This window comes from Halichoerus grypus, chromosome 9, assembly GCF_964656455.1.
Source record: "Halichoerus grypus chromosome 9, mHalGry1.hap1.1, whole genome shotgun sequence".
In the NCBI taxonomy this organism is placed as follows: domain Eukaryota; kingdom Metazoa; phylum Chordata; class Mammalia; order Carnivora; family Phocidae; genus Halichoerus; species Halichoerus grypus.
In genome coordinates, this window is record NC_135720.1 from 84280725 (window position 1) to 84298279 (window position 17555).

Sequence of the window (17555 nt, forward strand, 5' to 3'; positions counted from 1 at the left end):
CAGTTTTGGATGGTTTGAAATACTGGAAAGTACTGCCTTTCTAGTACCTGCATATATTACCTTGGAACTTCCACACACTAGCTTAAGTTATACTCCTACGGCTCCTGTATTTGGGGACTTTAAACATAAAGAGGAACATGGGGAGAAAAGGACAGAGGTAAAGAAATAAAAAAGACACTGTATAAATAATATAGGAGAAATTGGGGGCATATGCTTGATTTTTTTCATTTTCTTCATTCTCCCCGTTCATTGCTAAATACAGGAAACATTATCTCACAGAATTATATCAAACCAAAGACTGTTCTCAGTGTGCCATTGTGCCATTTATAAGTTAAGGACATACTGTATTCCCACCACTGTGGTAGCCATCACAACAACTACAAATACACAAATGGTAAAGTTTCTAAATACTGGAAAGTTAGAATGAACAGACAGGCACAAAGGTAAATAACAATATATGGTAGTAGATAATAGGCACAACCTATATTTTGAAGAAGGTTTATTAAAGTAGCTGGGTTTTAAAGAATGGGAAGGATTTGGTTTGAAAAAAGGAATACGCAAAAAACATTTCCAACAACAGACAACCGCACACCAAAACAAAAAGCCAGAACACACTGCCAGAATAATTCAAAAGAACAGCTGTCTCTGTACAGCCAAAGTGATCTATCATCAAGCATCTGGAGGAAGGTCAAAGACACAGGATGAAGCCAGATGGCAGAGGTATATGATTACCAATTTAAGGAAAATAAAACTTTTATGATTCTCAGAGGAGAACCAATACAAACTTCTTAGAAGAGAAGTCAAGTGACCAAAGCAGTGTTCCAGAAAGATTATTCTGAATGTGGTATGTAAAAGTGATGGAGAGGGGACAGTGATAGGAATATCAGGAATAAGCTAAAGCCATGGACATCGTAGGAGAAATGAGAATGGAAAGCAACAGAAGCAACAGAAGAATTAAGAACTGATGGAATAAGGAGGCACACAAAAGAAAGAGGTAAGAACCACAGGACACCCCAAGCTTTTAAGATTAACTCAAACAATGACATAACTAAGAAACCAGTCTGGACCACCAAATAATTATTTAAATTTTAAATGTGTCAAGTTTCAGATTAGTAGGCATCTATTAATCTTAACATTTACAAATGCTACACATTAATAACTAGAACTGTAGCCGAAATCCTTTTTTCCTGTTTCCATATGGAACACTTAGAGGTTTTATTGATACTGCTAAAGAGCAACAGCTAATTTTGATATTCTATTCTTAATTTTACTCAAATGCATAATGTTATCTGGCCAAAAAAAAAAAAAAAACCCATGCCCCGTCATATCTATTCCTTTCTCTAATAGCCAGCTTTCTTTGCTTCGTAGCAAAGTATTTTTCATAAAGCAACAAGATTTTTAATTACTTGACAAGAATTACTGAATATACAAAGATGAAGAGATATGTAAAGCCATGTAGAAATTCCAGTGCTATGGAATCAACCGAATTGGCTAACTCCAGCCTCAAAGAATATGCAATGAAATGGATGCTTGGGAAAATTACCAATTACTTCATGCCAAAGATATCCAAGGTTTCTTAAGAACGGTAAGTCCACGAACACCAAAGGTCTCTAATAGGCAATCTAAAAAAGAACTGAAATTCACTGTAGAAGCCACTACTGGACAGTCAGGGAAAAACCATCTGCACAAAAAGTAACAGCTGAATCCATGAGAGTGAGTTCTCCTATGGAGATAGACTAAAGAACAACAGGGCTAAAGACAAAACTGTAGAAAATCTCCAATAGGGGGAAAAAGCAGAAAAAGAAACAGTTAAAAAAAAAAGAGAGAGACTAAATAAACCAAATAGAAGACATGGTGAGTAACTTTAGCTTCTTTCACAAACAAAAAGCTTCAAGAAGGCAGTGGGTAGTTATCAAGTGAAGCAGGAAGACCAAGGAGGAGGAGGAAAGAGAGTTGGATTTGGCCATTAGGGGTAACTAGTATTCTTTGGGAGTGCAAACTTAGCAGAATGATGGGAACCGAAATGAGTTAGTAGAAGCAGAAGTAAGGTAAAGAAACAGAAATTCAACTGCTAAAGGAAGACAAGAGCCAGTCACTAGAATACAGTGGCTAGCACACTGTGAGTACTTAATAAATGCTCAGTGGCTGAATAAGCAAACAAATGAACAAATGAATATAGCAGAGTCAAGAGCTGTATGATGAGGGAAAGATGGTATTAGGAAGACTTTTATGGCAGAAGGGTGTGAGTAATAGGTTTCAAAGAAGAAGAAAGAATTTAAATGTGCCTCCAAATGAATATAATTTTTTTAATTAGGTGGAAAAGCAGGAAGGAAAGCTGCAAATGAAAATAAAGGGAGAGAAACTAGCAGTTACCACCTTCCATTCTGCCCTTAAAACAAGAGAACAAAAAGCTGAAGTCAAAGCAGAAATATGCAGGAGTTGTATGGAATGAGAAGCAAGCAAGCTTCTAGTCTTTTGTTGTAATAGTAAGCAAGGACGTGAAGAGTTGGGTTTAAAGACCCTTCCTTCTAGCCAAAATATAGTCAAAGCTAAAGTAAAAATGGTAAAGATATTAACAGAGGGAGTAAAAATGCCCACAAAATGTTGCAGGCAAGTTCACTAAGGATAAATCATAGGCCTATGGAGACTGGGCAGTTTCAAATGTAAAGTTCCCCAGAATATATTTTATTAATGAATAAATTTCAGTTGTGTGGCCTTGGTGTTCCCAAGAAAATACTAACTACCATATCAATAAATGACACTAGTCAGTAGTAAATAAAGAATCTGTGAAAGAAAATTACTAAAAGATTTATAGATACATAAAGTATTAAAAGTGGTCCAAAAGTTATCAAGATAAATACCAAATATATGTGGTATACTTTGCAATAGGGACAAAAATCTCACTAAGATGTTTTATTAAGGCAGCACAATTTACAAGACTCTGCACAAAGTAAGCCAAGAAACTTGAAAGCACAAGTAACATTCCTCTGTAGTAAAAATAAGGTATTTTTATTTTAACTCCTCCAATACAATGAAAACTAAGTAATTAAAAATTTTTAAATAATGGAGAAAAATGGTAATCAATACTTGGGGTTAATGAGCCATTACAAAATAAAGAATAAAGATTATAGTATTTATAAAAGTACAAAGTGGTCCTTTCTAAAAATTTGAAAAGTGCCTGATATTAAACCCAAGATGAAAGACATTTAATCTAACCATGAACCAGATTTTAAAAAAGAATTTCGATTAAAATATAAGGTGAGTAACTCTATTTCGTGCTAATAAAAATCAAAATAAGTTCTGATAGATAAATTTTCTTTTAAAAATAAGCATAAAGCAATTTTAACACAGCTATGATATGGTAGATGCCCTAAAACTTGATTCACACACTCACAACATGTATATAAATAAATGATATAAATATGTCATATATATAATGCCAGTTTACAAGAAGCTTTGAGGCAAAACTTAAGTAGTTACATTTTATGGAGACACACAAAAAAGAATATTTTCATTTAACAGTTTGGGTTCAGAGATTAAATCATGTTTCCACATTTGCTATTAAAGATCTAAAAATATATACAACTACCCAAAACTAAGTATCATCTTTGAAAATCAGAAATATGATTTTCATGAAATGCTGGGGGTGGCGGTAAGGGAAGACACAGGGTAGAAGTACATGCAATAAAGTACTTCCCTTCTGCAAATAAATGCCTCCTGAGCTTTTTTTTTTAATATCAAAGAAATTCTTATAAAATGTCATATGAATAAGGAACACTCAATCACACTGCAATCTTCACTCTTCCTAATCTGAATTAAGAGTCAGAGTTAATAAGAACAAGCTCCAAAAGATAAAAATCTCAATGTACAGCAACCTAAGGGTACAGACATCAGTGCAGCGGTTGTCCCTAGGGAACCTGACTATAAACTGGCACAAGAAAATTTTATAGGATGATGGAAATGCTCTGTATATCTTCACTGGGGTGTTGGTGACACAGTACAGACATTTGCCAAGACACATAAAACTCATATCTGTAAACTGTCATCTCTGTAATTATACCTCAATTTTTTTAAGTAAAAAATAAAATGCGTAGGTATAAATAGAGTTGGATTATATGGAACATACCTACCATCACAGGCAAAAGGGTATGTTTAAATCTGAGTAACGAGCAACCTCAATAGACAACTGGTATGATTACCTAATCATCTCAAAATGCCTTAACACCCAATATCACTAAAAATGAATTAATTATATTTCACAAACAACCTCAAAAAGTAATTAATACTCAACACCACAGAGTGAATCAATTTATTTACTTAGTAGTTCATTTAGTAACCAATTCATCACAGATTTACTAGGAAGCTACACTGCTTAAGATCAGAAAGATATTCAAGGGAGCAATACTGAAGGTTTTAAACAATGAACAAATGGACTAATACTACTAATAAGTGTAAGCTAATATCGAGTATTTAAAATGTGCCAGGTACTGTCCTAAATGCTTTCCCCATATTAACTTATTCTATCCTCACAGCAACACAGAAGGAGACACTCTTACTATTCCCATTTCATAAATGAAGAAAGTGAGGTACCCTGAGGTTAAGTATCCTGTCAGGAGTACCCAGGTCGAACTCTGGCAGTCTATCTAGAGACAACTTTCTAAATCACTTTGTTCTACTGCCTTTTTAGAATCAATTGCCTGGAAATTTTCTAAGTTAAGATAAAGGTTGTGCTTTATAGGATGAAACCTTGGGGTCTTCACCGATTCCTTACTCATTTATATTGCATAGTAGTCCCAGAGTGATTTTTAAAGAACAACTCTGGCTTTGCTTGCAAGTACTTACAAGCCCACCATAAGAATACTGGATGGCTTACTCATCTGTCCGTGTGATTAAGCTTCTTTATACTTTTTTTCTATACTTTTCTTTAATAAAACTTCATTATCTACTCATTTAATTTTTAAGTGAGCACGTCCTAACCCTATTTCTCACCACAGAACACTGAAAGAGGAGCTCTGTGATATATGAAGCCATACAGAGCATTCTCTGGTGATAAGTACTTATCAAAAGTCTTGCATTCCAAAATAATAATTCTTATTTCAAGAAGCTGACAGGTGGAACCATACACATCGTGTTCAAATACAATTTCAAAGACTGTATATTACTTAATAATTGTTTTCAAAAGCCTGCCATTTTTAATAATTCAGTATCTTGCTGTTTAACTATAACCTATTCTACAGAAAACCAGTGAACTGCAGCTGCAGCCCTCTGACTGGGAAGCTCTGCTCTCAGGTATAGGAAAAGAACCTGCTCACCTCAAATAAGTTGCTATTCAACTCCTTTTAACAGCCTAGTTGAGAAAAATATTATTCTGGAAAACTGAATTGTCCAAGGATTTCATGTTTTGTCCTTAGTGTGAAATGAACCATTAAAAAGACAATACACCTTGGGTCTTGAATGTGTTGTACCTACATAACCCATTACAAACACCAAGGTACATTTTCAAGCTACACTTCGCATTTTCTTGAAGACAACTTAAGAAACAACATTATGAAATCTGTTACCACAGTTACTATAGAGATATTATCAAGAACAGAGCCTTACATGCAATGTTCAAAAAGCTCTGCTTCCCTGATACAACAAGTAAGCTTTCTCCTCAAGGATTAGGAAAATACATAAAGTGCCATATTTCCTTTTATGCCCTAGCCAGCAAAAACCTCAAAAACTTATTTAAGAGTGAACTAAATAAGCTATGCTTGACTTTAGAGCCTGAAGATCTCTTGGCTATTTTTTACAAGTATTTCTAAGGTTTAATTTTTTTTGATATTTAAATCTTGGCTCTATCTAGAATTTACTTTGGCATAAATATGTCTTTAGCCCAGAAGTTTTACTTTCTTTAACCAAATCTTTATTTATTTATGACCCACCACCACCCAGCATTATATTCTATTCTTTCACCCTTACCTCACCCTATCCATGCCAATTCCTATGTTCTTTTTGTTTTTTTCTGATTAGAGGTATGTATATCACTTAAGTTCACTACATATATTTGTGTATTGAGCCTTCATACTGACTAAAAGTAATTCAAAAAGAGCATTAAAAAAAGTTGCAATAATTTCACTGTGAATTACAAATTAAAACCAGTAGAAATAAACATTTCTCTTTTAGCAGTTAACCTTAAGGATTAGAAAGTAAGATTTTGAAAATTTAAGACTGTCACACTATAAAAATGGCAAGCCCTTAAAATTACAAATTTATCTCTAACAAAGCTAAACCAACTCAAAACAAATCCAAATCAGTCACTAGAACATTTGCTAACTGGGCTATCTTCGAACTATTGGGCCCTGTCTGAAAATCAAGAACACTTCTGTACAAAAGGGAAATCCTTCAAGTCAGTTCTTAGGCAAGAGGTGATTTATTTTTTATCTTTACCCAGGCTCCCTCTACTGACAGAAAAACGACACCACAAATTTCATCAACACAAGGAAAAGGAATTGATTTTTTTAAAGATTTCAAAAGCAACATTTTAAATAAGAATAGATCAAAAACTGAGTTCACTACGGACCCAAGAAGATATAAACATTTGAGAGTGGACATTTCAGGTAACGCCCAAATTTTATATCTGGCACATGCCATTTCAACATACTCCATTTTCAATGTTAACCCTTAGATGCAAGAAGGGTTAAAGATTTTAAATGCATTTTAAATACTGTAAATAATCTCTTAGTAAGGAAATGTTTACCTGTATCTGTTCCGGTGTCCATTGATCTAGGTTGACTGACTTGACCCTGGATATATGAACTCCAAGATTTCTATGGATTCCAGCACATCTGATGCAAATAAATACACCAATATTCCAGGAAGCCCATCGAGGACCTAATTAAGGAGAAAAAACAAAGATAAACAAATATTAAAAACTAAAATAAATATTATGGCAGCTTTTAAGCAGCATTCTGATTTTTTACAAAATTATAATGGAGCCTTACAGAATTTTACATGCTCAAATTTTCAATTGGCACCAGCAGCAAGGTTATAAATCAACCTTCAAAAACTTTAATGAGTTTACTAATTTTGCTTTTCTAGAAACTTTCCCAAATCTGTCTAAGAATTTAAAACTAATTTATGTGAACCAGGAATGGTAATACCCCACAGTAAAAAGTTCTTTATTAAATGTGTAAGGTGTTCCTTAAAAGATTACCAACAAATATAAATCAAAGAGTTTTTAATGAAATGCAGACATTAGTAAGACACACAACCAACCTAAAAGAAAAATGTGCAAAAAGATATGAATGGGTAATTCACAGAAGAAATGTAAAGACCAATAAACATAAACACGTATGAGCTCACTAGTAGGGAAAATGCCCTTTAAAACTACAACAATCTCCATTTTACATTCAACACATTGGAAAAATTTTTTTAATCAACTAAATGTTAGAAAGACTGAGAAACAGTAAGGTCTGCCTCAAGAAGCCTTAAAACAACTTGAATAAATCCCAAATATAACCCTGAATTAAGAAAAGTTATAAACTATGGTGTGCTATAAAATATAAAAAATTCTGAAAAACACAGTAGAGAAAGTCACAGAAGGATACAAGAATACAAAGCCTTAGCTGTACTATTCTTTATGTCTTTGAATGTATTTTGATAATTTTATTCTTTTTTTTAATTTAAATTCAATTAGCCAACATATAGTACATCAGTTTTTGATGTAGTGTTCAAAGATTTATCAGTTGTGTATAACACCCAGTGCTCATCACATCACGTGCCCTCCCTAATGCCCATCACCCAGCTACCCCATCCCTCCACCCACCTCCCTCTCTGTAACCCTCAGTTTGTTTCCCAGAGTCAAGAGTCAAGAGTCTCCCATGGTTTGTCTCCCTCTCTGATTTCTACCATCCAGTCTTCCCTCCCCTCCCCTATGATCCTCTGCACTATTCTTTACATTCCACACGAGTGAAACCATATGATAATTGTCTTTCTCTGACTTATTTCACTTAGCATAATTCCCTCCAGTTCCATCCATGTCGACGTAAATAGTAGGTATTCATCCTTTCTGATGGCTGAGTAATATTCCATTGTATATATACACCACATCTTCACTCATCTGTTGAAGGACATCTCGGCTCCTTCCACAGTTTGGCTATTGTGGACATTGCTGCTATGAACATTGGGGTGCAGATGCCCCTTCTTTTCACTATATCTGTATCTTTGGGGTAAATACCCAGTAAAGCAATTGCTGGGTTGTAGGGTGGCTCTATTTTTAACTTCTTGAGGAACCTCCATACTGTTTTCCAGAGTGGCTGTACCAGCTTGCATTCCCACCAACAGTGTTAAGAGGGTTCCCCATTCTCCACATCCTCTCCAACATCTGTCGTTTCCTGTCTCGTGAATTTTAGCCATTCTAACTGGTGTAAGGTGGTATCTCATTGTGGTTTTGATTTGTATTTCCCTGATGGCAAGTGATGTGGAGCATTTTTTCATGTGTCTGTTGGCCATTTGGATGTCTTCTTTGGAAAAATGTTCATGTCTTCTGCCCATTTCTTGACTAATTATTTGTTTTTTGGGTGCTGAGTTTGATAAGTTGTTTATAGATCTTGGATACCAGCCCTTTATCTGATATGTCATTTGCAAATATCTTCTCCCATTCCATAGGTTGACTTTTAGTTTTGTTGACTGTTTCCTTTGCCATGCAGAAGCTTTTCATCTTGATGAAGTCCCAATAGTTCACTTTTGCTTTTGTTTCCCTTGCCTTCAGAGACATGTCTTGCAAGAAGTTGCTGCGGCCGAGGTCGAAGAGGTTGCTGCCTGTGCTCTCCTCTAGGAGTTTGATGTATTCCTGTCTCACATTTAGGTCTTTCATCCACTTTGAGTTTATCTTTGTGTATGGTGTAAGAGAATGGTCCGGTTTCATTCTTCTGCATGTGGCTGTCCAATTTTCCCAGCACCATTTACTGAAGAGACTGTCTTCTTTCCACTGGATATTCTTTTCTGCTTTATCGAAGATTAGTTGACCACAGAGTTGAGGGTCCATTTCTGGGCTCTCTATTCTGTCCCATTGATCTATCTGTCTGTTTTTGTGCTAGTACCATGCCATCTTGATGGTCACAGCTTTGTAATATAGCTTGAAGTCAGGCATTGTGATGACCCCAGCTTTGGTTTTCTTTTTCAACATTCCCCTGGCTATTCAGGGTCTTTTCTGGTTCCATACAAATTTTAGGATTGTTTGTTCCAGCTCTGTGAAAAATGTAATTTTAAATATTCTTATGATTATTTTCATATATTGCTTGTATAATTAAAGTAAAAAACTGGAAAAATAAAATATCTGACAATTATTGTCAACTATTCAGAAGCTTATACCTGACTTTCATAAATCACCTGATTATGAAAAATATATATACAGTATGAGATATCAATAAAAACCAAACTTTTTAAAACATTTATTAGACTTCTGTTTTAAGTACATACTTTTTATCTAAAGGTGAGATTTAATCTACAAAATAACACTGAAGCCAGTAATTCCAATGCAGTAAAACTAAACACATTCCTCTCCAAAATTCTTTAGGAAGTAGTTTATGCATATACAATTTATACCAAAATATCCTGCTTTTAAGTTTGAGAAGTGACACCTATAAACTGACAAAACACTTGGGACACGTTTTCTTTAAATGTCTAATTGCTGAAAGCATGGAAATGAATTAAAGACCAAAGGCCTGTATTGTCAACCTACTCTGCCCTCACTGAGCTGCATGAATTACCCTGCACTAATAACAAACCGAGCAACAAGGTTCTCATGTTAAGTGGAGTCAGGATTGGCTGCCTCATTACTGAGATGAGTCTTGTACAGAAAATATTTTGAAAGTTTTAAAGCACTACTTAAGTGCAAGTTATTGTCATCTTAAGAAATTTTGAAACTCAAAATACAATACGTTCCTACTCCAGAAAAATTTCTACACTGGTCTGCAAAACAACTGTATCTTAAAATTTCCTCAGAAACAATTCCCAAAAGGGCAGTGAATCCAGAGCGTGATGGGAAAAGATTTTCAACACTCTCCAAGTGTTGGCTTCATTTTTCTTCTTAAAATAGAATGATTCCCCTCAAAATATGTTAGACCCACAGCTAAATACAAATGGAGACTTCTCTACAGCACAATTTTTCTGATGCAGCAAATGTTATGACTAAATGAATTAATTAGAAAGCATCATTTGTGGGGTGCCCGGGTGGCTCAGTCAGTTGAGCATCTGACTCTTGATTTCAGCTCGGGTCATCGTCTTGGGGTCATGGGATTGAGCCCTGCGTCAGGCTCTGCACTCAGCATGGAGTATGCTTGTCCCTCTCCCTTGGCTCCTCTCTCTCTCTCTCTCTCTCCCTCAAATAAATAAATAAATAAAATCTTAAAAAAAAAGAAAAAGAAAGCAAGCAAGAAAGTATCATTTGCACGATGTCATAGTAACTGTCCATGCAGGTAAAAAGTTGTAGCACCAAATAGAGTGGTGCATTTTTACAATAACCAAAAATAATAAAGGGATCAAATGTATAAAAGCAAAATACAAGAATAATGCTTAGCAGTAATAGAAAAAAATGGGCATATTACTACTGAACAAAAAGCCAGATATAATTAAATGTTAAGTGATGTTCAGGTTTTACACAGCTTTACACATGGCTATCACTTATGAGAAATGTTAGCCCCAATCGTTTTTTACCAATTGAAATAATAATGCAATTTTGTCCACGCATCTTTCTTTGGAATATAGCCATCGCATCTTAACCAATATAGTTAGGGACCTTCAAAAATAAACTCTTAAAAGCCTAACCAAAATTACAATTGGGTTATCCACTCTATAAAATTAACCTTGTAAAATTTACCTAAAATTGATAAAATAATAGCTGCTCAACATGGTAGTCATTCAAGTATTGGTATGAAATCCTCCTTTTCATTCCCCAAACTATTGGTGAATACTTACCAACTCTGTGCCAAGTAAATGCTATTAAAAATAGACACAAAGGTAAAAAGCTAAGTTCCCAGACTCAAGAGGCCAAGACAAGTATAAATATGTATAACAATTTAAAAAACAATTTGGTGAAATCTAGTAAAGTTCTAGATTGAATAAACCCCTCCACCAGGCAATCTATTCATACTTACACACACACACACACACAGATTGACCAATTTATATATGTAATATGACATATCTAGGTACACATACACAGTCACATATAACATACTTACACACACACACAGATCGACCAATTTATATATGTAATATGACATATCTAGGTATACATACAGTCACATATAACATATAAAATAACAGCAGTTATTTTATTTTATTTTTTATTTTTTATTTTTTTTAAGATTTTATTTATTTGACAGACACAGCGAGAGAGGGAACACAAGCAGGGGGAGTGGGAGAGGGAGAAGCAGGCCTCCTGCCAAGCAGGGAGCCCGATGCGGGGCTCGATCCCAGGACCCTGAGACCATGACCTGAGCCAAAGGCAGACGCTTAATGACTGAGCCACCCAGGTGCCCCAACAGCAGTTATTTTAAATGGCAGATCACAACTCATTAGTTTAATCTCAACAAGTATTTTTTTTTTTTTTAAGATTTTACTTATTTGACAGACAGAGACACAGTGAGAGAGGGAACACAAGCAGGGGGAGTGGGAGAGGGAGAAGCAGGCTTCCCTCGGAGCAGGGAGCCCAATGCAGGGCTCAATCCCAGGACCCTGGGATCATGACCTGAGCCAAAGGCAGACGCCTAACCAACTGAGCCACCCAGGAGCCCCCAAGTATTTATTTTTAAAAGAGAAGGGAAAAAGTTATGAGTGCATCACACAAAGGGTAAAAATAGTTTTATTACACTTTTTTTAAAAATCAGTAACATACAGGGGCGCCTGGGTGGCACAGTCAGTTGAGTGGCCTACTCTTGGTTTGCACTCCAGGATCTCATGACCCTGAGATCAAGCCCCACACATCGGGCTCCAAGCTCAGCACGGAGTCTGCTTGGGACTCCCTCTGCCCCCACCCCCACGTGAGCACACTCACGCATTTGCTCTCTCTCTAAAATAAATAAATCTTTTAAGAAATCAGTAACATAGATATATACGTATATAGACACATGTACACACAAAAATCAAGTCATGCTGTAAAATGCTTTTTCTCTGGGTCATGGTCAAATATGGCTGAAAAACACTACAAAGAAACTCATACATGTATTTGAGAAGCATGTACCAGAATATTTATAGCAGCATGGATTCCTAAAATGACTGGAATAACTTAAATGTTCACTAATATGATTATCTCACCATACAATGTGAAAATGAATAATCTGCATGTATCAATATGGATAAAATCTTAATTATAACATGGAGTAAATAATTTTAGCATAATGTGATCTATGATTATATATGCCCTCTCCTGCCTTCTTGCCTTTGCATTTGTTGCTGTCTCTGCCCCCAAATGTTTCTTCCTTAGGTCTTCATATGCCTGGCTCACTTTGTTGTACTGGCCTCAGTTCAGCTACCTGCTCACAAAGGACTCCCATGACTGCTCTAGCTAGAGTTGCCTCCCCCAGTTACTTTCCATCATTTATATATAATACTTCCAGCAATCTGTCCTGAAGTTTACATAAAAATCTAAGATAAACAAATAGATATATACATATAGGTAAATAGCTGGAGGGTTTAATTATTTTAGAGCTAAATCTCAAACTACACAAAATTAAAGAAAGACAAAGTAGACAAAGATCAGTCTCTCTCAAATTCTAATGCGCATACATAACCCTAGGGATATTACAGATTCTCATTCTGTAGCCCTCCAATGGCACCTGAGATCATGCATTCCTAACAAGCAACCAATGATGTCCATGCTGCCATCCACAAAGCACATTTAAAATAGCAAGACTCTAAATTATTCTTGACAAGGTCTTCAACTCAAGCATTCAGCATACTTCTTGACCTGTTTTCATTATTCTTACTGAGTATATGACTCAAATTGTGAAAATTTATTTTAATATACTAGGAATCAAATCTGCTGAGGAAAAAATCCAGAGTTTATTTAGAATTCAAATATTGGGTTGTTTTGAATGACCCATATCACTACCTCAGTTAAAAGCAACACAAACAGGGGTGCCTGGGTGGCTCAGTCATTAAGCGTCTGCCTTCAGCTCAGGTCATGATCCCAGGGTCCTGGGATCGGCCCTGCGTCGGGCTCCCTGCTCGGCGGGAAGCCTGCTTCTCCCTCTCCCACTCCCCCTGCTAGTGTTCCCTCTCTGGCTGTCTCTCTCTCTGTCAAATTAAAAAAAAAAAAGGCAACACAAATAAGCGGGCATCAGCTAAACTAATTATTACTTATCTCATAATCACAATCACACTAAAACAAAGCTCTAGTAACAAAAGAGAAGATGTTATTTGGTCTCCCTAATATTAGCACCTTGACTCATATCCTTCATCACCGAATACTTAGAGAACACTAACAATCCAAACATATCACCTTAAAGGATTTATAAATGTGGCAACAATAAGAACGGAAATGGACAAATGTGAGAATCACCAGGAAGAACTGATAGGAGTTAGTGATTGGGAAACAGTGATAAAGGAGAAGGCAGAGACCAAGATGTCTGTAAGTTCTATTTTAATCTGGGATTTAAACCATAAAGACACTTGTAGACTCAGAAAATTTTGCAGGTAATCTGTTGAATGCTTTAAATGACAGTGACACATGGAGATGAAAATGTCCATCAAACAATTAGGAATACAGGACTTAAGTTCAAACTAAAGATACAAACCTGAGCACCTTCAAAATGGCAGTTGTAGCCACAAGAACAAAAGAGCAAAAGAAGCAGAATACAAAGCCTGAGGGAGAAAATGAAAAGTAATACAAAAACAGAGGCCAGGGTCTTAAAGCAAATATAGTCAACAATGTTAAAAACTTCAGAGAAGTTTTTGAGGAGAGAATATCTGGATATGTTAACTAAGAGGTCATAGGTAACCTCATGGCGATGAGGCAGGAGAGAGGGAGGGAATTCATTCATTCTGAATTCCATTACCAGATTAGTAGGGAAGGAGGGGAAAAGAAAGGAGCTTCACCCACTCTGAATTCATTATCAGATTAAACTCTTTCACCATTTCAGTCTCCAACTCCAAGCTTTTAACAATTTTCTATTTTCCTCTATTTTGCTTTCATGACCACTTATAACAACTTACATACTCAGGGAGCCAATCAGAAGACTCACTGTTTTCCCTTGAATACAACTCAATTATCCTGTCTTGAAACTTTCCTTCACACCGCTTCCCTTGCCTAGATTGTTCAGCTTATGACCATACAGATCCTACCTCATTTTCAAGGCCTAACTAGAGTCCCATATTATCCAGAAAGCCTTTCCTTATGACTCCATCCCTCCACTCTCCTTTCCTATAAATGTCTACAGCCCGTGACAGCTTGTTTCACACAGTATGTATGTTCCAATAGGCACCTGATACTTTTTTCATTTGTAATTAGTTTTATCTACTAAAGTTAATGGTAAATTTCTCACTAGCCAGGCTCTATATGGCCTTCCACATCACCTACAATAAGGAAACAGGCCTATAGTAAGGGTATATAGGCAGCGTAATAAAAAAATCGGCTAAGTCTGAGGACTTGGTCAAATATAAAGGTTCTTTGTTTGATACCTGAAGCAATTCATCTACTATTTTAAAAAATGGAAACAAAAGCAATTAACTGTGAGGCAAGACTATTGTTTTTAATATCCATTTAGCCATTCTGCCTCTTCATAATAAAAGCCCCTAAGTTTTAGCTAGAAACGTGGCTGCCCAGATAGAGACTACAGTTCTCAGCCTCCACTGCAGCTGTGGCCACATGACCAAGTTCTGGCCAATGGAATGTGAGCTGAAATGATGTTTTGGCATTAACCAAATTAGGCCTGTATTCCCCTTGCCTCTTCCCCTTTCCCATTAGCTACAGCGTAATAAGAAATGAGCCTGCTATCTTGGACTCAGATATTAAAGCCCTATGTTGAAGATGACATAACTACTCTGTCCATACTGGACAGTTCATCTCCAGACTAATGTGAAGGAGAAATAAATTTATATACTGTTTAAGCCACAGTATTTGGGGGTCTTTTTGTTACAGCATCTAAGCCTGTAATCCACCTAATTCAATGTGAATTATATTTGCTTGTTGGTGGCAGGAAGTAAAATGTGCCAGAGATTTAATCCTTTATTTCAGAGCCAAAATTCTAAGAGGTATTAAAGAATAATAAAGCATAGTTTCGCCAAACCTTAGTTCTCCAGATTCAATTTAAATAACCAAATATGTATTAAGTGTCTGTTTTTACGAAGGTATTAAATGAAGAAGACAAAACACAGGTCCTGCCTTCAAGGAGTTTGTACTCTAAAAGTCATACAATGGTTATAGTGTAAGTACAAATGATGGGGGGAACACAGAAGAGGAAAAGATGAATGTTGGCCAGGGATATTAGTACAAGCTTTGTAGGGACAGTGGCATTTGAGATGATTACCAAAAGGTAAGTCGAGTTATAACAGGTAAAGTCTGGATGAAGTACATTCTAGGTAAAATGAACAGTACCTCTCCCTTCCAACCTTGAAGAGTTTCAGCTATGCTGTAAGGCTGTAGCCAAAAAAAATAATAATGCGGCATCTGATTATTAAGTTTCTTTTATGTAAATATAAATCTGATTTTTTTTTTTAAGTTGTGATATATATGCACCTAAATACCAAGTGCCAAGTGGCTAATAACTTTCAAATAGAGATGAAAGACAGTTTTAAGATATGGAAACTCTGAAGAAAGTGGAAAAATGAGGTTTATGGAACTATAAGTTATTACATATCTAAACAATATTTTAAAATACTATATATCTAAACAATGAACAGGAATTTTACTGAGAACTGAATATACTTATTTTGTAGCTTTAATACCGTTTGAGAAATAAGATGAAATTGCATTCACTTCTGAGAAGAAATTTCTCTTAAGTTTCTGATTACTATGACAGACTAACAAACAGAAAAGCTATTTTTGAATTTTTTTATAAATAGAAAATAAAACTAGATAAGGAGCAGAGAATATAACACTAACTGCTAAATGTCATTTCTTTTTAAGACTTAGTTCTTCTATAAAGCCTTCTCCAATTCCCCCAAAACTTCTGTAACATTTATCACAATGACCTACAGTTAACTGTTTTAGCTAAGTTTTCTGAGAAACAGTGATCTCTTTGAGAATAGGATAATTATATTGATCTCTGTATGCTCTCTATGCTTCCTAATATCTGGTATAAAAACGCAGGCAGTCTCTAGTTTACAAATGATAGCTAAGACCTTGAGCCACCTGAATTCTGCTGCCAAAACTGCTAGGAGGTACTTTTAGAGGAAACCACCACCGTATTGAATATGCAAGACAACATTCATCATATTTCCAGATACACTGTCTGATGTAATCCTAATAAATATGTGAGGTAGGTAGGTATTACCACACCATTTTCAGGACTAAGAAACTTAGGGTCAAAATGCTAGAAAGGGGGAGAGAAAGAGCCAAGACTATACCACAGGCAGATCCCAAAATGCAACTGTGGAAACTCTGCATCTCCTACTATGATAATTCCAACCTTCCAAACAAAATTCCTTTACACTGGCTGACTGCTTTTACTTTATTCTGTCAGCTTTTTGACATGCCAAGTCACTTACTGTTGAGGCCAATAATATAGATTTAAAGATATAAATAATCTTTTCAACTCTCCATAAGTATCAATGCTACCCACACTATTACAAGTTCACTTTATTTCTTTCCCCATAATACCCAAGATTAGAGGCAGCAGAACTGGATTTGGTTTGATTTGTTGGAGAAGGAAATTGTAAAGGATAGAGAATTTTGATCAAGGGGGAAAAGAGAGGAGGACAAGGGCAAAATCAACTGAGATTTAAAGAGTATTTTCATTAAGACAGCATCACAGCAGTGGATGCCTAGGGAAAGGGACACACAGTAACGCAATACAAGGATCCTAAAGAGAACAGCCTGTATCAAAATACTGTCCACAATCAAGCACGAAACAAGGAAGAAGCCCTTTCTCTTTTCCTATCCCAAGGCCCTTTGTTCTCTACCTGAGTCTTTCATTGCTCATGGTCAGCTAGGTTATAGAATTACATTCACTTGTAGATCAGCAAGAGAACCAAGCAACAACCCCTGAAAACATGTTTTCTACATTGTAAACAACCAAACTACAAACTGCAAAAGAACCTGTATGTGTGTGGTGGGGGGAGGGAATCACTGAAAATAAGCATGAGGGGGGGTCTGTTGAGAATGATGGGTATGTTCTAAAATTTTACTATGGTGATGGTTGCAAAACTCTGTTAATACATTAAAAATCATTGTATTACACACTTAAAGTAAGTGAATTTTATAGTATGTAAGTTATATCTCAATGAGGCTGTTTTTTAAAAAAAACCTGTATACATTTCTTTAAATGCATGATCTCATGGGTCGTGAGATCGAGCCCCATGTCAGGCTCCCCACTCACTGCTAGAGAGTCTCTTCCTCTGCCCCTCGCTGC

At 35.9% G+C, this 17555-nt stretch overlaps 1 protein-coding gene across 3 annotated transcripts in view; it reads right to left on the reverse strand.

Moving 5' to 3' along the window:
• SMAP1 (small ArfGAP 1) overlaps positions 1 to 17555 on the reverse strand; it is a 163191-nt gene that overhangs the window by 120351 nt on the left and 25285 nt on the right. For all 3 annotated transcript variants that reach the window (XM_078055152.1, XM_036067168.2, XM_078055151.1), the window contains exon 2: positions 6740 to 6873. In XM_078055152.1, coding sequence (XP_077911278.1) covers positions 6740 to 6873 — 134 coding nt within the window. The remainder of the gene's footprint in view (positions 1 to 6739; positions 6874 to 17555) is intronic.